We start from the raw sequence: 21,549 nt of genomic DNA, 5'->3' as shown, positions 1-21,549 counted from the left end.
TTGCAATTGTGTTGCTGATTCTGATCCTTTATCTTAAAAAGGAGGCTTTCTGTGGCCACCTTTGTACTACAGTGGCAGAGGAAGGGATTGGGGCCACCTCATTAAGAGAATTCTGGGGGTTTGTGTGTGTGTGTAAAAGAAGCTCCTTAGATTTTGTGTTTGCTACACATCCTGCCCTTCCACAGTGTTGGATCGGGCTTTGCTCCTGTAGTCACACTGGGCTTCAGAGGTGCCCCAGTGCAATGGCAACCTCCCTACTCCCAGCTCCCAACTGATTTCAAAGGCTCAGGGCAAGTCATTATGAAGAAAGTAGACGGTCTGTGCTCTTTTTCTAAGATGTTGGCAACAGGTGGGACCTAGCTGTGACACAAGACAATTTTACACATGACCTGAATAGAAACTTAGAGGGCACTGCTTGAACTGTATGGTGCAATCTGGCCTTATGTTGCTCTTGAGTTTTCCTTAAATGCAACAGTGGGGTTTTCAAAAGACAGTGGTACCTCGGGTTAAGAACTTAATTCGTTCTGGAGGTCTATTCTTAACCTGAAACTGTTCTTAACCTGAAGCACCACTTTAGCTAATGGGGCCTCCTGCTGCCATTGCACGATTTCTGTTCTCATCCTGAAGCAAAGTTCTTAACCCGAGGTAATATTTCTGGGTTAGCGGAGTCTATAACCTGAAGCGTATGTAATCTGAAGCATTTGTAACCTGAGGTACCACTGTAAACTGTAGGGAAAAAATGTTATGCTCCCTAATCTTTACTCTGCCAGCCTTCATCTCTATCCTAAAACACTGCACCATTGATGACAGCACCAGCAGATGGATGCCCTGAGCATTGGGAGGCAGTTGTGGGCTTGTTTTGAGCTATTTCAGAAAATAATAATTCTGTTGAATTTAGACAGTGTTAATGGAGGATTCATTAGGTTGGCTGAAAGCTATCATAATAAGTATGGTAATTAATACCTTGCAAGTTTTACCCTAAACTTCTATTTCTTTTCACATGGGTTTCCAGTTAGGGATGGATCTCTCAAAGGGGATGTATGGCACCAGGAATTGTGGGTTGATTGTTTGTCTTTTCTCTCTTTTATTGCCATAGGAGCATGGAAGAACACAATAGAAGAATGGACTGCTGAAGACTGGAATGAAGATGTAAGTCTGTAATTATTGGGTAGGCAGGAACACTGAATTCATTCTCTGATCAGCCAGTGCCACATCCTTCTGAATGAGCTACCTAGAACGTTTTGCTAGTTTTTGGGACACCTTGTCTTGAACGTTGCCTGAACTTTGACTGATTTTAATCCCGATATATTGTTCAAATGTCTCTTTTCAAAAGAACCTTTGCTGCAGCAGGGCTGGCCAAATCTCATCTAAGCTGCATTGCAAAGATTCTTTGGAAAGAAATGTTTGAACAGTACCCCAAGTTCAATGGTAAAAGCAGGACTACACAAATTCTCTCATTAGTTCTGTTGACTGAGCTACTTCAAAGGCAAGTGTGGGATATAAACTGAGCAAATAAATTAAATGTGCGAAAAACATTTCTCACTTTGCTCCATCCCATCCGCTCTACTTCTTCCTTCATGGAAAGTACACAAGTAGTGTGTGGAAGTGGCACTTATCCCTTGATCATCCTTGGTAACTGATATTCTTAGGTAGTTTGGGACTGGGCAGAAGCTTTTTGGTTCAAATACTGTGTGAATTTGATGAATGATGGACACATTTAAATCTGCAGCCTACCCCCGAGTTTGCTTCTGAACAGATGATTCTTGCTAAAAGGGGCTGAGTGTGGCAATGAGACTCTTGCAAAGCAACTGGCAACCACAATTCATCATCTGTTTGTTTCGAGGAACTTGCCAATGTGCCAGTGAGAGATTTTTGTTGTTGTTTGCTTTTGTGCCATGATTGGGCTCACACAGAAGCAGATTAAATTGCTTCCCAGAAACCTTATTGGATTCTGTGTAACAAAAAACTTTTCAGCTGCTGGGAACATCATGTGATCTGATAAATGCCACCGTCCTCAGCAGGCTCTCTGAGCCATCACCCGTTTGAAAATGATTGCCAGTCTGTAGCATCAGTTCTGGCCACAAGGACAGTGCAGTCTGTAGACTGATAAGGCAGCTGATCTGCCTTTTACTGCTTTTGGATGGGTTGGATCTTGCTTGACCTAGTGCTACACAGTTCAACTGAGGATTTATCCCAAGAGACCACTGACCTACCTATAGGTTACCTGGGCATCAGAAAAAATAAGATCCTCATGGGAAGCGTCCTTTGTCCTTCTAGGCTATCATAAAGTAAGGCACTTTCAGTCTTGGGAGTGAGTGGTATCCGATTGCTCCAGGCCAGCATAGCATTCTGCCTCTCACATCCCTGCCTTCCCCTTGGCCGGCATGTGCCTTTGGTTCCTGATACATACTGGCCACTTAACACTAGTCTGTAAACCCTCTTTACTAAGAGACTCTTCTGCTGTAACTTCCCTTGATTCTTTAATGTGTTTATATGCACCCCTTCTTCCTAGGAGCTCAGAGCACTTTGTTATGGCACCAGATGATCTCCAGCTATATATCTATACGGAGGGGAAGCCAATTTCCTATCAAGCTTGAGAACCCTTTTTTTTGTATCAGTTTCCTTCCTGAAATCCGTTTGTACGGGCCATAGTTCTGAGGCAAGCTAATTGGCTAGATGGAACACTTTGTCTTGCTCAGCGTGTCTCTTATTGTCTTTCTCGTGAACATTGTCTCCTGAAAAAGCATTGTGTGTTTAATGTGGCTAAAATTCAATTTCTTTCTCTCTCCACCCCCATGTCTCAGCTTTCAGAAACAAAGGTCTTCACTGCTTCATCTGTCCCAGTGGAGAACCACGTTGCTGCTGGCCAAAGGTATACCTTTCCCTGCTCTCTCTCTATTCCACATCTAGATGAGCCATTCACACAAACTAGTTCCTGCCGTGTTTGTGCTTTGAAGTGCAGCAGGTCACCATGCGCATCATGGTGCATATTTGAAATCCCATTGAAAAAGCCTGCAAACACCCCGTTTAACCCTCACTCCACTTCTGCCCCCTCTCGCTCTGCCCCCTTTTGTGACGTTTTCAGGTTACTTCTGTGTTCGGCATGTATGCACATTCGCACATGCATTGAACATGCATAAATCAGGGGTTGTGTGTATTGGATGTTCTAAACTTTAAGCTTAAGTCATATAAGTTTTATCTCAGATGATGGAATAGTTGACTTACAATCAGTTTGGTCTTTTAAGAAATCGAATCTCTTTGTTGTGGTGGTGGTGGGGGGTGTGTGTGTGTGAGTGTGATATATTACACCCACAAATAATGTGGGCTTGTGAATGTACACGGATGCATTGCAGATGAGAAACCACTGCTTTCAGTTTGTATCTGAAAAAATGAAGGTGGAATCAGGGGTCAAGAATGTGGACCTTTTCTTGCTCCTCCCTCATGTATGTTATTTATTTGCGCTGGCTTCAACTCTTCTTTCAGTTTTTCTGGCCATCCATCCATTATCCTCCTTTTTGCTGCCTCCTGGAGCTCATTTATGACTAATTCTAAATTCTCTGAAAAGCCGGATTATGGAAGAACAGTACACCATGCGAAGAAGCTGGCCAATTACTTGATTGTGCTGTGTTTGAGATTTTTTTGTGAAGTGTAATCCAGCCCCGCCCCCCCAAAAAAAGATCTGACTAATTTAAGATTTCATATTTCAAATTAAGATAATGATTGAAGTGGTGCCAGTATCTGGTGATTTGTCAGCAGTCAGGTCTGTAAATATGACTTGCAACTTAAGAGTAATTTACATGCTCGGAATATCCAGATTGAGATCTGCCTCTGTCCTCTTTCTCTGACAGGGCATTCATTGTTAAAACAAATCGCCTCCCTTGCATTCAGGTTTTGGGTGTCTCTCAGGCAAGATAAAGTGAAACCATTTAGGAGTAACTTCTTACCACAGGCAACAGTATAACATCAGAAAATGACCTCATCTATTTGGATGCTGTCAATAAGAATGTCGGACAAATACTTGTCAGGGGTGCCTCAGGTGTACAATACCCTAACTTGCAGCATTGAGTAGCGGTGACCAGAACTACTTTAAGTCAAAATATGGTTTCCTCACATCTGTGCCTCCTTTGCGTCTTGACCATGGGTAGGTAAACTAAGGCCTGGGCGCCGGATCTGGCCCAATTGCCTTCTCAGTCCAGCCTGCAGACTGTCCAGGAATCCGCATGTTTTTACATGAGTAGAATGTGTCCTTTTATTTAAAATGCATCTCTGGGTTATTTGTGGGGCATAGGAATTCGTTCATCCCCCCCCCCCCCCCCCGCCAAGGTCTGAGGGACAGTGGACCGGCCCCCTGCTGAAAAAGTTTGCTGATCCCTGGTCTTCACATCCTGTCTTGTAGCATTGACCTGGTGACGCTGCTTCAGAAGTCTGTGACGTCTGGCCAAGAAACTGAGGCAAACTCCTTCGAGACTCCTCAGCAGCAAGGCTTTGGGCAGGCTTTGGTCTTCACAAATTCCCAACACGATTCTCAGATGGCCTTGGGAGCAAGCAACACAAGCACTGTGAACTCCTATTCTCCGCAGAGCCTGGTAATGCTGCCCTGGATGCTATTAGAAAACGCCAGGCAGTTCTGTGCCCTGAATAATGTTTGCCGTCTTGCCTCCTTATTTGCAAAAGTGAAGTTAGATTGCCATGACATGGCATGTGAGCCTGTTCTTGCAAAGGATAACCTTGGTGTTTCCAGCCTCGCTTGGGGAGCCCCATCTTTGGTATACTGACTTGTTCCCTGTCAGTGGCTGAAGTGACCTACTTGTATTGATTCTTGAAAGTACAGCAGAGGATACTCTTTGCATATTAATTAAAATAAAGCAGCTTTGCTCGTGAAATTGAGAGCGCTTCCAGGCTGGAGGACTGTGATGCATTCTTTCCAAGCACATATCTGACTGCTGCATGTGGAAATGAAAACTTTCTGAGTCCTTTAGCTCTGCGAAAATTGCTTTGCTAGTACAGGCAGGTATCGTTTTCCAAACAAAGAATGTTTCACTATGTCTGGCACAGCTTCATCCTTCCCTCCCCCTAAAACTATCCCATAGGCATGAATTCATAAATTTGTTTGTATTCATTTTCTGCTTTCTATGTCATATTTACTACTACAATGATTCCTATGGGAGTGTACAGAGTAATGAAAGCAAAAAAGGAGATTTCTCCTCCAGGGTGTTGTATTGACAGAGAAGAAGGAAGGTAGAAAGGTCACAGGGTTCTATGCTCAAGAATAGTTGCATGTGCTTAAGCTTAGTTTCTATACAGCAGAGATTGGGATCCTATAGCCTGTGGGCCAATCACGGTCGGCTGGAGGTTCTGTTTGGCCTGAACCATGTCCATGTGTCCATGCCCTGAAGATACCAGGCAACATCAGCTGATGGGCAGGGTTGAGTCCTGCTGAGTGCTCCTTTGCCAGGGCATTCCCTGTAGGGAATGTGTTGGTGAAGCAGACTTGTCTCCCACACCTCCACAAGTCAACTTTGGCAGTTGGGTGGGACTGCCCTCCTACCACTCAGCTGATGTCATGATTTACAGGTGGGCTACCCCACCTGCCAAAGTTGGCCCTCTGCAGGGTTGATAATCATCTGGCCTGCAGGGCCAAAAATGTTCTCATCCCCTGATGTAGAAGGTGAGCACTAAAGATATCAGAGATTCCCACAGACATTTGTGTTTTTAATAACTGGCTGTGTATAATGTATTTGTATTATTCTGTAATATATTATAAAACATGAATTGCTGTGTATTAATTCTAGTGAACCTTGGTGTGTTTTTCTTCTCCCCATTCTCATTAGTCTTCAGTCCTCTGTTCAGGGTTTGGGGAGCTTGGATCTTCAAAGCTGGCCAATTCCACTGGATCTCAGATTTTAGACCAGTTGAAATCTCCAGGCTTGGGCCAGTTCCCGTTGCAAGGTTCTCTCAGTACAAACTCCCCCATTTCCACAACCACAACATCATCCTGGGATGTAAAACCGTCAGTTTCACAGCCTTCTATCCTCAGCCAGTTTGGTAAGTGTTCATTGACCCCTTTGATTAAAGTGGGGTGGGAAGAAGCAGCAACTTTATTGCTGTGTAGTGAAACCTGCTGACCAACTAGCAGTTCCTGGAGCAAGGGATGATGTAATTGTTCAATTTCTCCCCCTTGGTCTTGGTGCTTAGACTTCAAATCCCAGCCTGAACCATCCCCAGTTCTAAGTCAGCTGACGCAGCGGCAGCAGCAGCAGCAGCAGACACTGGCAGCCCCCGCCCCACCTCCTGGACTGGAATCCTTCACCCCACAGAAAGCCCGGGAGCCATCACCGGTTGACAGCTCAATGGCTGCCAGCAAAATGCTGCACCTCCCCAGCCTGTCTGCAGATAGCCAGGTGGCGCCTTCCCAGCAAACGCAGCAGAAACAGATCAAGCCGCCAAAACGGAGGATACCCCCAGCTTCAAAGGTGGGCAAAGCTGCAGAGCTCAAGCATTGGCAGTATTGCCCTTGCTAGAAATAGGCGAAAGCAGTCAACTCATGAAAGAGCTTCACTCAATTTGTTGTTTTCATTTAGTCGTTTAGTCGTGTCCGACTCTTCGTGACCCCCTGGACCAGAGCACGCCAGGCCCTCCTGTCTTCCACTGCCTCCTGCAGTTTGGTCAAACTCATGCTGGTAGCTTCAAGAACACTGTCCCACCATCTCGTCCTCTGTCGTCCCCTTCTTCTTGTCCCTCCATCTTTCTCAACATCAGGGTCTTTTACAGGGAGTCTTCTCTTCTCATGAGGTGGCCAAAGTCTTGGAGCCTCAGCTTCACTCAATTGCCTGCCTCCTAACAGATTAAATAAATGTACAATATCGCCAAGCCTTCATATAGGTGTCTTTTTGAGAAGCCTATTTTGGCAGTAAGCAGTATATCTATTAGTATTATTTAGGTATAAAAGTATTTATATACTGCTATTTCACAAAATATTGGGATGTTTACAACTATATGTAACAATAAAACACTTTTAAAAACCCCTATTAAAAACAGTACTTTTATGTTAATAATAATGAAGGTGTGTGTATGTTCACTTAACTATTTAAACAGAAGCTGCTGCTCATGGTTGTGGGGAGAGGTGATCTTAAACATTTTCACCAGAGTCAAAATAGCTTCAGAAACAAATGGGTGCCCTTCACTTGCCAAACCATAAATTAAAACATGCTTTCCATTAGCCTAATTTTGTACAGTTGCACAATGCAGTTGCACTTGGGCTGTAGACAGAAGTTTTGGAGACAGAAGAACCTACATTGATAGCTCTTCCTCAGAATGTCCCTTAGCTGGCTGCTTGTTTTGTTTTGTGCAAGACGGTAGTCTGGCTTTTGTAGCTGGATGCTGGAGTTTAAAGTTTAAGCTGCTTAAGAAACTTAGCAGGTGTTGAGTGCTGTGCAGGTCACATAATCTTCAAAACATTAATGCAGCTGCCTATGTAGCTTTCAAAATAAGAGTAAATTTGAACAGCATGCACTTGTTGGCATTCTGTGTGCAAATCTGGGAATTCTTGAGATGTTTAGAAGGTGGGAGCTTGGTATTTTTCCAGCGACGTCGTTGTACAAATCTGTCCCAAACTCTGTGGGGGTGTGAATGCTGCTTGCAACTATGAGATGAAGTTTTTATTTGCCTGAATCTGTATTACTCCCACTGACTGGCAGCAAATACATTCCTAAAAGTCAAGGTCTCCTTAATCTGAAATCAAGTTGTTTCCCCGTTTTTTTTTGCATCCCATTTTGTTTCCTGGCAGAAATGCTGTGTGTCTTGGCCCATAAAGCTGTTATATAGTTTGGGACCAAGGTATGAACCTGCCTGCCCTTTTTGAGCTCTAGTCTGAGGACCATTGTCCCTGCCTTTTGGAGGTCACGTGGCTGGAGAGCGGGGCCTTTTCTGTGTTGTCACTGCAGCTTTGGGATTCCCTTCCCTAAAATCCTTATATGGCACATGGCACTTTCGACTGTCAAGTTGAGACTCTTTTCTTCTCTTGAACTCCTAATGTCTGTTGAATAGTATTATTCTAGCTTTTGCTGTTGAATTGCACCACACTATTTTTCTGGTTGTAGGGATTTGTGGGGGATACATTTAATTGCATTTGGAAATCTGTTTTATGAGCGGGATATTCACGCCTTAAATAGAAATAAAGTAAATATATTGTACAAAGCAGCATCTGTGCGGCAGAAATGATTCATTCTGGTGCCAAATCAACAGATTACCAATATGTTCCTTAATTTTCAGATCCCTTCCTCTGCTGTGGAGATGCCTGGATCCACAGACGTATCAGGGTTAAATGTGCAGTTTGGCGCTCTTGAGTTTGGGTTGGAGCCTTCTCTCTCGGAGTTTGGAACTGCTTCAAGCTACGAGAACACCAGCCAGGCACCCAACAACATCCTGTACCCAAAGCCCATAAAGTAAGCACACTCTTCCGCTTCTGTCCTCTGGCCTGCTGCTCACCAAGCTTGATTTTGTGTCAGGGAAGATGTCTGAAGATAAAGGTGTTTTGTTCTAGGGACTCTGTGGCACAACCCTCCCGGGGCTGAAACAGATCTACTTGTTAATGAGAGAATCCTGGGTGTAGGGTTCTAAATGTAAAGAGGTTTATTACTTGCTGGCTCAAAGACCTGCATTGAAAATCAGGCTGGAAGTGGAAATGGATGCTGTGAATGCCTTAGCTTTCCTATGAACTCCCTAATTATGTAAACACTCACAGCTGTCTGTAGTACTATGCAAAATAATAATAATTTATTTCTTATACCCAGTGCATCGGACTGGGTTGCCCCAGCCACTCTGGGTGGTTTGGCTTCCCATTTGTTCCTTGCCAGCATTGGGCTTGGGTCTTAAAGTGCTACATGAGAAGACCTGAGACGGGAGTAAGAGCTCAGGAAGGGGCAGGCTCTTTATTGAAATAAGCCTCAATAGCAACAACAACAAAAAGCACCCTTTTCATCCATGAGCGTTGCAAAGGATTTGGGCTAGAGATGAGGAATTAGCTGACCTGAGGTCCAGGTTTATACCCCTAGTTCAAATTTTCTGACCGCCAAGCAAAGCAATGCCATAAAGGAGATTGCACAGGAAGAAGAACACAAGTCAGAATATGAAGAAAGTGCATCACGCCTTGTGTGCCCTGGCTCTGTGCCGCTACGAGCATTGACAGTTTTGTCGCTAAGAGATGATCATCTTAACGTACTGACAAGAGTACTGTGCAAAGAGCATTTTGTAGGTCAGGGTTACAGTGATAAAGCAGATTCGTACAGCTGTGGCCTTGCCTTGTGAGCCTACTGAGTAAAATGACAGCTGAGTTTGTGAAGTAGAGAAGTTGTCCTTATGGTGCACATAGGAGTCCTGCTGGATTAGGCCAAAAATCCAGCTAGCCAGATGCACACAAAGCGGGGTATGGCAGTATCTCTTCCCCTTTTCTGTCCCCAGCATCTCAGGCTGCCTTTAGCAAATGGAGGCTCTGTTTAATTAACCTGGCTAATAGCCCCAGAATAGAGCTATTTTCTGTGAATTATCTAGCAATTCTTTAAGGCCACGATAGTGGTCATCATCATGTTTGGTGGCAGTGACTTCTGTTAGTTAAGTCTTCACAGTGGCTTAAGTTTACCTTGGTTGCATATATTATAATTGCTGGTCCTCAGTCTCTCTAATTCTCAAATACAGTGTTTGCAGAAATGGGGGATCAGACATTTTTGTGTCCTTCCTGGGAGGCCTGGGTGGAACCTACAAAGCCCCTGAAAGGGCCACATATGAATGTCTGCTACCTCCTCCCACATTCCATGTTAAGACTTGTACCAGGTGCAGACATGGATGTCTTGAAAAACAGCCTTTTTTCTCTCCCCTCCTTCCCCCGTGTTTTTTATTATCTAGTCTGATTATGAGAGTTTTTTGGGCTGGACAAACGCTTGCACACTAGTTTGCGACTTATTAATTGGCCTAATAAAGGCATTGGCCCGATAAGGTATTTGGATTTTTCCTAATGGGCCAAGAAAGCCACTATTTGGTTTTCTGTGTTTGCCTTTGGTAGCAAGCTCAGGCAGAACCAGCCCACCCATGTGGCAGGGTGAGGGGACTTCCTCAGGTGGCAGGATCCTCTGTGGTAGCAGACCCCAATGTAGATCTTTGTTTGCCCTTGCTCCTGATGCAGATCTTCACTCACCTCTTCTTTCCTAGTGGGGAGGGGGAGTAGCATTTTGTGTTTCACCTCAGATGCCAAAATGTCTTGGGCCAGCCCTGAGCTCAGGACTGCCAAACTGGGTTTTAATGCTGCAAGAAGGGGAGACAAAACATTTCCCCTCTTGACACCACTCACAACTATTATGCCTTCCCTTGGACTTCTCTTAAAAGCCAGGAGCAAAGTCTTTTTACCTGGAAACAGTGACGCAGAGCCATGGGAAACAAGTGGTGTCGATTTACTTCAAAGGTCGTCTCAAATTTTTGACTTCACCCTTGTGGCAGGACTCCAAAACCTCATTTTAAAGGCCTCTTTGTTTTTGAGTTGTGTGAGCATCCAGCATAGGCCTTTCCTTATTTTAAGCTGTTGAAACTTGCATATCTGGTTCAAAGCAGCTTTCTTGAGAGCTGGTTAACTTCATGATGATATCTGAATCTGTGTTAACTGTGATGTCAAGTGACTTTTGTTTTTTTCCAGCGATCCTTTGAATACCTCTTTGCCAATGTCCAATACAGTGCAGGAGCCCACCTATGCCACCCCTGCCATCACTTCTGCCAGCCTCAGCGGCTCCTCCCAGAGTGCTAGTCCCATAACAACCACGTCCTCCTTCGACCAGGCCTCTGTGCATAGCAGGATAACATACCAAAGTTCCGTGCCTCTATCAGAACCAATCTCAGCTGCTGTCACGGTGAGTAGGCTTTGCAAAGCATCCGTTGTGGAAATGTCACCATAGTTCAGCTTGCTTATGGAGGCCAGGGTTGAGATAAATGACCTAAGGCCTAATTCATCCATACTGCTCACAGTGTCTCAGGCTTAGCTTCAGATATCGTTGACTGAAATATTTTATGCTGCTTATTAGACTTTTGTCCTTCCCTTCTTCCCAAAGAAGCCCAAGGTGGCAAACAACAAAATGATGCATTGTAAAAGAACACATTTAAGAACAAACCATATTTTATCAGATTTATATCCCACTGTTCTTTACATCCCAGCTGGGCAGCATCTAGCAGCAATGCCATATTGATTGCTTTGTCTTTTCAAATGAAGCTACAATGTTTTGGAGTCGATGCAACCTGAAAGTCCTTGAGCAGTCAAAAGGGCTTTGCACATATGCTCAGTAATCTGCAACAACCCTGCAAAGTAGGCTGGCAGCATTATCAAACCAATGCTGGGAACCACAGTCTTTCCTGAAGACTGTCTAATGAGTTGGGGACTAGCATAACTGATTACAAAACTTTAAATAGTACCAGTGATGAATTGGTAGGAACTGTTCAAACTGCAAAGGACTTAATAAGCTTAAGAGACAGTCACTTGTCATAGCAGGGGATGTTTGGAAGTCTAGGTATGCTTGCTCAGACGCAGGTAGCGCTGTGGTCTAAACCACTGAGCCTCTTGGGCTTGCTGATTAGAAGGTCAGTAGTTTGAATCCACACAATGGGGTGAGCTTTCTTTGCTTGGTCCCAGCTTCTGCCAACCTAACAGTTTGAAAGCATGAGGGGAAAGCACTGGGGGAAAGGTTAGACAGAGCGTCACTACAAGCATCGGAAAGCAGAAGTAGAATCCGGTGCCGACCAAGGTTTGACCGGGGGTCAAGTAGCGTGACAACCGCTTGCTGATTGGCTGATTCTCGCTGACAATATTATGAATCCTTCCTGATTGTCTCATGATCAATGATTTGCTGTGTTCTGCTCAGGTATAAAGACCTCTGGAATTCTGTCAATCGGGGTCCCCAGTTCTTTGGAAAATATTCCAACTGGGTACCTTATTGCCTGGCAATAAACCTCACCTTCTTATTCTCCATTGCTGTCTGGCTGATCTATTTTTAACACAATGCGAGTACACCTTTGCTTCAAGCATACCAGTGCAAGTAGATAAATAGGTACCACTGTGGCAGGAAGGTAAATGGCGTTTCTGTGCATTCTGGCTTCCGTCACTGTGTTCTGTTGCACCAGAAGTGGTTTAGTTGTGCTGGCCACATAACTTAGAAAGCTGTCTGCAGACAAACGCTGGCTCACTTGGCCTGAAAAGTGAGATGAGCACTGCACCCTGTGTACACTACAATGTGCACAAACCAAGACATGCATTTGCAGAACTTGTAGTTTAAAAGTGCCAAGCAATAGTCACTTACCTTTGAAAATCCCTGCCTGTTAACAAGCATCCTCACTAAACTCTGGCCGGCTTATCCCCTCCCTCCCTCACATTTTGCATCACTCATTTTAATACTTAAAAGTGTAAGCCACCTTGGCAGAAAGGTGATATATGAAAGAAAAAGAAAGAAAGAAAGAAAGAAAGAGAAACATACATACATATGTACGTACATATGGAGGGGATCATTAATGACCAACCATAGTCTTATTTGTTTTTTCACCTGCTCCGTCACACAGGCTAACAGAAAACAGCAATGACTTTGAAAAAGCGTTTTTCCGGTTAAAGCTGGATTTTAAAATATAACATTGCTAAAAACCTGCCACACTTTAGATGGACTACCCCCAATGTGTCGCAAGGTGCTTTGAGTTAGTAGAATGTACCCCTTAATGTATGCCCCTTACACATATTTCTCACTGTTTTTGCATGTTAGCACAAAAAAATGACCTGAGCCAAATTCCTTTCCTTTCCTGCTGTGTTAGCTGGGATTTGGCTACCTGTTTCATTTCACTTTTGGAGAGCTGATACGCTAATTAATATTATTTGATTACTCTTCCAGAATGGACACAGCAGTGTGCGAACACAGCCAACCCTTGACAGTAAGTTCATAAACCTTTGTTATGCCTGGAGTTACGAGTTTTTTCTTGCTGTTAGTATGAGTTGACAGCCTTCTGCTCTCAGAGATCAGGGTGGTGAGGACCGTATTTTGTACCTGGAGCACTTATGCTGGTTTTCCATGCAGGGCTTAGGAGTTCACAGTCAAGCCAGCTGTGTGAAGCTTGCCGCCTGGTGTACAGATGGGTGTTAGCAGTTAACCATATTGAGTTCAGGCCATTTCCTACTTCCTCTGCATGCGCCCTGTGCCCAAGCCCAGACTTTTGACAGGGCTGACACTGCATCCCTTTCAAAAATCAGTCACTAAGAATACCTGCGGCAATCCTGCAGGGAGCTGGCACCCTGTGTGAGGCCAGTGAGGCCAGCACATTTGGCGGCTCTTTTTGGTCTCTGTGCAGTTGCATATGTGAGTTCAGCCTCATTCGGGATATTTCCCAAGCTAGGCTGAAGTTTAGTCAATCCTGGACTGAGTTAGCATTCTACTGACTGCCAGCACTTGATTTGTTGCTCTCTTTTGAGGCGTGGTTTTCAGGTCTGATGGCAGATCGCTAGGCTAGTCTACTTCCACTGAATAACAGTTACTTAGGAGCACAAGTGGGGAGACCTCTGTTGCACTCAGGTTCTGCTTTTGGGGTTTCCAGAGGGGTCTGGTTGGCTGCTATGAAAATGAAGCTGGACTAGATGGGCCTTTGGCCTGATCCAGCTGCAGGGCTTTCTTCTTACGTTTGCTTCAGTTTTCCCACTAATTCCCTTGTTCTCTCCCAGCATTTTGCTTGCCTGTTACTCTCAAATTCACATTCCTGGCAAGTGAAGCTGCCTGGACCAGCTCTCAAAAGGAATACATTGCTTGAAGGTCCTTTACGTAGGTCGACTACTTAAAGTTTCAGACTAGATTGTTAGTGAAGTGTTTTGTTTTTTCTTCAAGTGCCATGACCTCACAACTGTGAGTGTCTAATTGTTCTCTGATGTGTTTGGATGTGTCTTTCTCCTTCCAACAGTTGCTGGGTTTTTTTTTTATTTCATTCACAGTAGTTAAAACTTCACCTTAAATTACTTGCTAGGCTGTCTTGCAGAGCGATTCCTGCTGGAGCAGCTTGGTAACCCCGTGGAATCTAGCAAGCCACAATGAATAGACTATGATGTTCACCTTCCAAGCACATATCTGATACAACATGCTGTGGAAAATTCTGTGACTGAGTCTTTTCTGCTAACATCTAGAGAGTTATGCACTTACATTTTGTGTATTTTTAGAAAATAGGGCTGTTAAAATATTACAAAACCCAGAAGCAATTTTTTCAGCAATGTCCTAGGGGTGGAAAGCAAGTCAATTTTTAAAGCTTATAGCTTTTCCTTGGGAACCTCCAGACTTTTCCAGCTATTTTTGTACAAAACAGCTTTACTTGGTGGGATTTTTGTTGTTGTCATTAATGTACCAAGAGAACCTGACTAGGTGACCTACTGCTGGGTAAGGAAATGGGTGAGGCTTATCAGGAAGGAAATCCACTGGGCTAACATCACATTTGGAGAACAAATACTGGGCCAAAGTATTAAGTGGTCCATAGACATCTTGGAAGTTTGCGTTGCGTGAATTGTTCTGGGTTTTTTCTTTCTTTGTGGTACCCTTTGATCTTAGCAGTCATTTTTGGGAGGCTTCTAGATTTCTCTTTTAAGCAGGGATTCTTCATGAGACACATTTTGTCATAATAAAACATAGATTTATATATTAACACGTTAAAATAATTCTACTTGACACTTAGGGGCAAAATTCGTGGTTGTGATATATCTGTCACTGGACTGGAGTGTTTCAGAATGTGGGCTTGAATGCTTCTATATATTTTGCAGCCTGAATAGATTGTTTATTTGCTTGGGTGGCTGAGATCTACCCCTTTCTTGTTGAATTGTCCTCCCTGGCCAGTAGAATCTGCCAGGATCAGGCTGTCAGAATGGACTTTGGAGATCATAAGTACTTAACTGAGGGAGAAGGTAGTTCATCCTCTCTAAAGGATGCAGTGGCAAAGATGCTTCTGTAGAAGACAGATTTAAGTCCATTGGAGTATGGGAAATCTGTTTTGGATGGGGTTCAATTACTCCTGAAGAATCAGGTACACAGCCTGGATTTGCTCGTGGCTTCACCTCATTCAGTGAAAGTGCAGGTGTCACCAATGGCAAGAATTCCTTTAACCAACTTTAACTGGTTTTCCAGCCATGACAATATCTAGAGTATATAGATCTTGCCTCTGTGACACTCAGGTTATATCCATTGTGCTTCATAGGGCTGCCTTTAAAGACCATTTGGAAACTAACATTTCAGAATATGGGAGCAAAAACGCCAGTAGGGGCCAAGCATGCAGAACATACTACACCAATTCTGTAACTGTTACACTGGCTGGCTGCCTGTTTGTATCTGAGCACAGTTCACACTGCTGCTTGTGATCATTTGAAGTCCATAATCGTTTGGAACCAGGTTGTCTGAGGGACTGCATGGTCCCATACAAGCCTGTCTGAAAGTTGTAATCCATCACTGAGACCCTGCTGTCTGGTCTGTCCATAAGAAATATTAGGCTGAAGAGGGCCTTTTTAGTGATGGCCCCACACTTACGGAATACTCTTCCCTGGGAAATAGGAGCCTTTCCAATTAATAGCTGCTATTCAGTTTTAAGGGAAAGTAATACAGTGTGGTTGTACTTTGATTGTAACTTTATCATGTTTTATTGCTATTCTTGAATTTGATAAAATACCACCTTGAAGGGGCAGTTGTATGAATCTGATACAATCAATAAACTGTGTGCGTGCGTGCGTACACACACACCTCCCATTCCCACTCCGTCGTCCTGTGCACAGATATCTGAATCACACAAGATAGCTTGGCTCTTTTAACGAGTTCTAGAAAGATGTTGCTGGGGTTTTTTGTGTGTGTTTAACCTGTGCAAACCTGTGTGGACTATTCCTGGAGGTTTGCTTGTTTTGCGCACAATAGAGAAAACTAGGTTGGCTAGCTGTTGACTCCTCGGCAGCATAGATCATCGTTCACAGATGCCACCTCTCACAGCATCGTCTCTTGTACTGCTCTTTGCCCCTTCCAAATCTCCTGGCAGTTTTTTGCTTGGCTGAAATAACACAGCCACACTTGCTTGTTGGGGAGCTGTGAAGGGAAGCTTTGCTAATACATATGATTCTGCACAAACCGTTCTAAGTTGAGACATTTCTTCATCACCCTAGAATGTTCAGTTCACATTGAGTTCACGAAAACATTGCATTCTGACTTGTTCTTAGTCTGACCTGTTCTTAGTGCTTGGTTGACCACATCTCCACATCTACAGATGAATGCCATATATCAATCATTGGTAATTGTTTAGGTCTTGCTGTATTAATCACTAGTTATAATTTAATTAGGAGGTTTTCATGCCTGTCTGGTTCTGTGCTTCCTTTCTTAGCCTTTAATCTATTGATGATTAATGTCTATAGGTAACCTTTGCTTTGTACTTGTGTTAACCAATCAGCAACGAGCACATATATAGCAATGCTGTAATATTCAATAAAAGAGACTCCCCGAGACGTGCTCGGGAGATGCCTCCCAGATGACACCCGCCACTCGTCTGTCGCTTATTTCAACCTAACAGAGCTGAATGGGCTGAGGGAGAGAACCATAGTGTGACAGAGGCATTACTTTTAAGAGTAGATGTACAGCCACTGGGCAAACAAAGTCATGGTGTGTGGATAGTGAGAACCGTGTGGACTTGTCAGTGTGCAGAGTTGCTGATGCTTTCCTAAAGCAATTATGGCCCAGTGATTGGATATATGTTTTTCTCACGCGTGTGCCATTTTACACATAAACCTTTCCAACCAGCTTGGTTGTGCTGTGCAGCAGGCCCCTCCTCTGAATTGCTTTTCCCAACTTATTTCAGCCACTCCATCAATTCCAGCCTCTAAGACAGAAACCTCTCCTCCGGCCCTGCCCGCCAAAGGCTGTTCCTTGCCTAGCACCACGGCCACCACAGCTTTGCTTCTACCTTCGGCACCACCGCATACAGCAGCACTTCCCAGCTTGCCTCAGTCAAATGACTTGGTCAGCAGCTCACTCTCCCAGTTAAGCAGGTACAGCAGGGTGGTATGGGGTGGGCGCGAGTCGGAGGTGGGTGGGTGGGTGGGCAGGTGCACAAATGGTGCTCCTTTGTGTCTCCTTAACCTGCACACGGCCAGCTTACTCCAGTTTTATTTGACACACTTCCACCAAAGGCCCAAGTTGCACAATGATGCGGACACATGGCACACCCACCACCACTGGTTACCAAAAGGAAGCCAGTTAGACCTCTGGAAATGCTAGGTTTGTGTGGTGCTGGTGACCAGCTAACTCTTAGCACCTATATTTGCACCTGCTGAAGCTTCTGGTTTACAAGTCTAGCCTTTAGGTTACAAGACGTGGGTGGCTTTCTTTTAATGGTGAGAATTGCCCAGTGACCTACCAAGATCGCTCTTAAACCACCTGCCCACTCCAGTGCTGGTCATTGTTGTTTTGAAAGAAATCAGATATGTCCCAAGACAACAGTCCCCCCCCCAAGATATTCAGATGTGAACTGACCCTCAGTTATCTTATCCCTCACACTTGTTTTCCTCCCAGTTCTCTCTCAAATCATCAGAGCAGCCTCTCATCTGCCTCAGCACTGTCTTCATCTACATCGCACACGGTAAGTTCCTTGCATGTTTCAAGAGCTTAAATTATCTACCCTGACTAAAATTAGGCTCTCTAGCAATGGAACGGGTGTCTTCCTTTTGACTTGGAGTGAGGAATTGTCACCCTTATACACAATTTTTTTTTTCACTTGTTACCTGCCAGAACTAATAGTTCTGAATAATTTTTTCCCTTCTCTGTGCCTCAAGACATTGAGGTTTGCCTGCTGTGTAGCTTCCACCATAATCAAAGGGGGGAAACGGCACAGCATTGGAGAAGGATGCTACAGTGGTACCTCGCAAGACGAATGCCTCGCTAGACGAAAAACGCGCAAGACGAAAGGGTTTTTCGTTTCTTGAGTTGCTTCGCAAGACGATTTCCCCTATGGGCTTGCTTTGCAAGACGAAAACGTCTTGCGGGTTTGCTTCCTTTTTCTTAAAGCCGTTAATACCCAGGGAATCCGCGCTCCGCAAGACGAAAAAATCGCAAGACGAAGCAACTCGCGGAACGAATTAATTTCGTCTTGCGAGGCACCACTGTACTTGAAATTGGTAGAAGCAGCAGCCAAGGTGATGCAGCAGGGGATGTTGTTGGTAGGGGAGGTATCCAAGATCCACTTGTATGTGCCAGCTGACAACAGAGAATTTATAATCTTGTAAATGATGATGGCAGAATTTTGGTGGCAGCTGGCAGAACTTGTATCTTGATGCTTTGTGCTTGAAGTAAAAACTCCCAGATGCTTGAATAGCTTTTAGATTCATATTTCACAGTAGGCTGGTCACCAAGAAGTGAGAAATCCTAGAATCCCCCTGTTGTCAAAACATACTGTTTAACATCTACATGAAACTGCTGAGTGGGGTTATCCAGAGGTTTGGAGTATGTTGTCAGCAATATGCTGATGACACACAGCTCTACTTCTCCTTTCCATCTGCAGGTGAGGCAGTGGAAATGCTGGACCTTTGTCTCACCTCAGTTATGGACTGGATGAGAACCATTAAACTGAAAAAGACTGAGGCACTGTTAGCGATCAGTTCCCCTGGCTGGTTGGGAGGTTGCCTGCTCTTGGTGGGGTTACCACTCCCGCTGAAGGAGCGTGTACATAGCTTGGGGTACTTCTGGGTCCTTTGCTGTTGCTTAAGGCTCAGGTGGCCTCAGTGTTATGGAGTGCCTTCCATCAGCTTCAGCTAGTGGCCCCGCTGTGCCCCCTTCTGCACAGGGACAGCCTAACTTCAGTTGTCTGTGTTCTGGATTACAGTGGTGCCCCGCAAGACGAATGCCTCGCAAGACGAAAAACTCGCTAGACGAAAGGGTTTTCCGTTTTTCGAGGCACTTCGCAAGACGAATTTCCGTATGGGCTTGCTTCGCAAGACGATAACGTCTTGCGAGTTTTTTCCCTCCCCCCCCCTTTTGCTAAGCCGCTAATAGGGGTGCTTCGCAAGACAAAAAAACCGCAAGACGAAGAGACTCGCGGAACGAATTAATTTCGTCTTGCGAGGCACCACTGTACTGAAACACATTATGCATGGGGTTGCTTCTGAAGATGGTTTGGAAACTTCAGCTGGTGCAGAAGTTAGTGTCCAGATTGTGCACTGGGGCAAGGTGGTTTGAGCATATGATGCCAATTCTGGCCCAACTGCATTGGCTACCAGTTAGTTTCCAGGCCCAATTCAAAATGCTGGGTGGCAACACAAGAAGGGGCCTTTTCTGCGGTGGCCCCCCATTTGTGGAATGTTCTCCCAGGGAGGCTTGCCTGGCACCTTCATTATATATCTTTAGGTGCCACACAAAAACATTTCTCTTCTAATGTGACTAATTAAACAGTCCATGGCCTTTTAAACTGTGTATTGGGGGTGTATTGTTTTGTTTTGTTATTATGCTATCTATTTTTATGTTTTCATATTGATAACTGCCCTGTGATATAGGGTGGTATAGAAATGTAAGTTACTACTACTACTACTACTACTACTACTAATAATAATATACTGGAGAATGTACTATAGAACTTTAAGAATGATTTTCGGGTGGCAGTACAAAATCCTCCTCTCCAGCTTCCCATGCTGCTTGCTTACAAAGTTTAGCATTTTTTCCAGCCTGCCAGCCCCCTTTGCTTGCTCTTTAACCCCTTTTCTTTGTCTGTGCGTTTGTCTTTCCTTTCCAGCACACTAGTGTTGAGAACTCCGCTGCGCTCCAGCCTTCTGCTGCGCTCCAGCCTTCCACCACCTTTTCCGTTGCTTCAACCTTGGCCACCACCTCTTCGGTCTCCAGCATGGCCAACTCTACCAACAGCCTTGGCCTGAATGTGACCAGTGTCTCTCTGCCGGCTCCCACCACGCGGGCAGCTCCCTTAGTGTCTTCAGGTTCGCAATATTAACAGATCGTGTGGATATAGCGAGAGAGGACGTTTGTCTGCCTGTTGAGCACTTCTTGTCCAGCCGTAAAAACTGTGTTGAGAAATTCTATGCCTTTTCTAAAAGACTTCGCCTTTGCAGCATGCTTTGCACAGTGGCCTGTAAAATAAAAGTTGCCTGCCTTTTTAACGCGTGGGAATATTTGATGGGGGAAACCACTACCAAGCATTTAACTTGCTCTCTTGTCTATATATAGATCTCTCCCCACCCCCACCCCTGGTTGTCAAGAAAAACAGAAAAGTGTTAGTGTGTCCCCTCTTCTTCAACCTTGCCAAAAACATTTCCAATTACCTGAAAATTTTAATCATGGAAAGCGAAATGTGTAATTTTTTGTGGGTATGATTTCACAATTCTTTTAACAGTAGTTCACCTGATCTCCACCCTGGCCTTTTTGTCTAGCCAAGTAGGTTCTGTTTGTGTTCCAGCAGGCTCTGTTCCCTGTGAGTGCATAGAACAGGAATGGAACGGTGGGTGGGTGCATTGGCAAAAGAGGCAAGGAAATACTTCCTCACCAATCCCAGGATATCTTAATGGTCTCTTGTGCTAAGTATTACAGGGAGAGAGGGTATAGCTTGTTTCTCAGGCGCATGCATTGCCTCCCGAAGGTTCATCATCTTTCCTGGCGTTTCCCATTGAAGTATCTTGAGTGACAGGGCTGGGAAAGACCTTCCTATCCTCCAAGACATTGGAAAGCTGCTTTCGGTCAGAGGAGACAGCTGCAGACTGACTGTGCAGCTTCAGAGGCTGCAGTCCTAACCACCCTGGCCTTGGAAGTACGACACTCTGGATTACTTCTAAGCAGGCATGGTTAGGATTGTGCCGATAGCCCTTAAATTCTTGGATTGTAAGGAATCACATCTGCATACTAAGAAGTCTCAGTTGAATGTTTCCACAATGAATGAGAAATACAATAAATTATCAATTACAGATAGGTAGCCGTGTTGGTCTGCCATAGTCAAAACAAAACAAATTCCTTCCAGTAGCACCTTAAAGACCAACTAAGTCAGTTCTTGGTATGAGCTTTCGTGTGCATGCGAAAGTATGCACCTTAAAGACCAACTAAGTCAGTTCTTGGTATGAGCTTTCGTGTGCATGCACACTTCTTCGGATACCACACTTCTTCAGGTATCTGAAGAAGTGTGCATGCACACGAAAGCTCATACCAAGAACTGACTTAGTTGGTCTTTAAGGTGCTACTGGAAGGAATTTGTTTTGTTTTGAATAAATTATCAAGGGAGCCAGCAGTTAGCTTGATTGAGTCAATCTTTATTATTTAGCAGTGAGAAATCTGTGGCCCTCCAGGTGTTAGAAGCATGGAATTGTAGAATTGGAAGGGGCCACAACAGTCATCTGGCCCAACCCCCTGCAATGCCGGAATCTTATATCCAATGTGGGGATCAAACCCACAGGCCTGGGATTAAGAGTCTCATGCTGTACTGACTGTTGTGGACTATAACTCACACCAGCCCTGACTGTTGGCCATGTTGACTGGGCCTCATGGAGGCTGTAGT

The 21,549-nt window shown here is 44.6% G+C and overlaps 1 protein-coding gene across 3 annotated transcripts in view; it reads left to right on the top strand.

The window, feature by feature from the left end:
- UBAP2 (ubiquitin associated protein 2) overlaps positions 1-21,549 on the top strand; it is a 76,640-nt gene that overhangs the window by 34,882 nt on the left and 20,209 nt on the right. For all 3 annotated transcript variants that reach the window (XM_081881384.1, XM_081881383.1, XM_081881385.1), the window contains 11 exons: positions 1,097-1,149; positions 2,805-2,872; positions 4,397-4,586; positions 5,832-6,045; positions 6,196-6,473; positions 8,272-8,444; positions 10,682-10,892; positions 12,906-12,945; positions 16,867-17,056; positions 17,580-17,646; positions 19,789-19,987. In XM_081881384.1, the coding sequence (XP_081737510.1) occupies positions 1,097-1,149; positions 2,805-2,872; positions 4,397-4,586; positions 5,832-6,045; positions 6,196-6,473; positions 8,272-8,444; positions 10,682-10,892; positions 12,906-12,945; positions 16,867-17,056; positions 17,580-17,646; positions 19,789-19,987 (1,683 nt within the window). The remainder of the gene's footprint in view (positions 1-1,096; positions 1,150-2,804; positions 2,873-4,396; positions 4,587-5,831; positions 6,046-6,195; positions 6,474-8,271; positions 8,445-10,681; positions 10,893-12,905; positions 12,946-16,866; positions 17,057-17,579; positions 17,647-19,788; positions 19,988-21,549) is intronic.

This window comes from Podarcis erhardii, assembly GCF_964252035.2.
Source record: "Podarcis erhardii genome assembly, chromosome: 11".
Taxonomy (NCBI): domain Eukaryota; kingdom Metazoa; phylum Chordata; class Lepidosauria; order Squamata; family Lacertidae; genus Podarcis; species Podarcis erhardii.
This window is presented reverse-complemented; position numbering and strand designations above follow the sequence as displayed.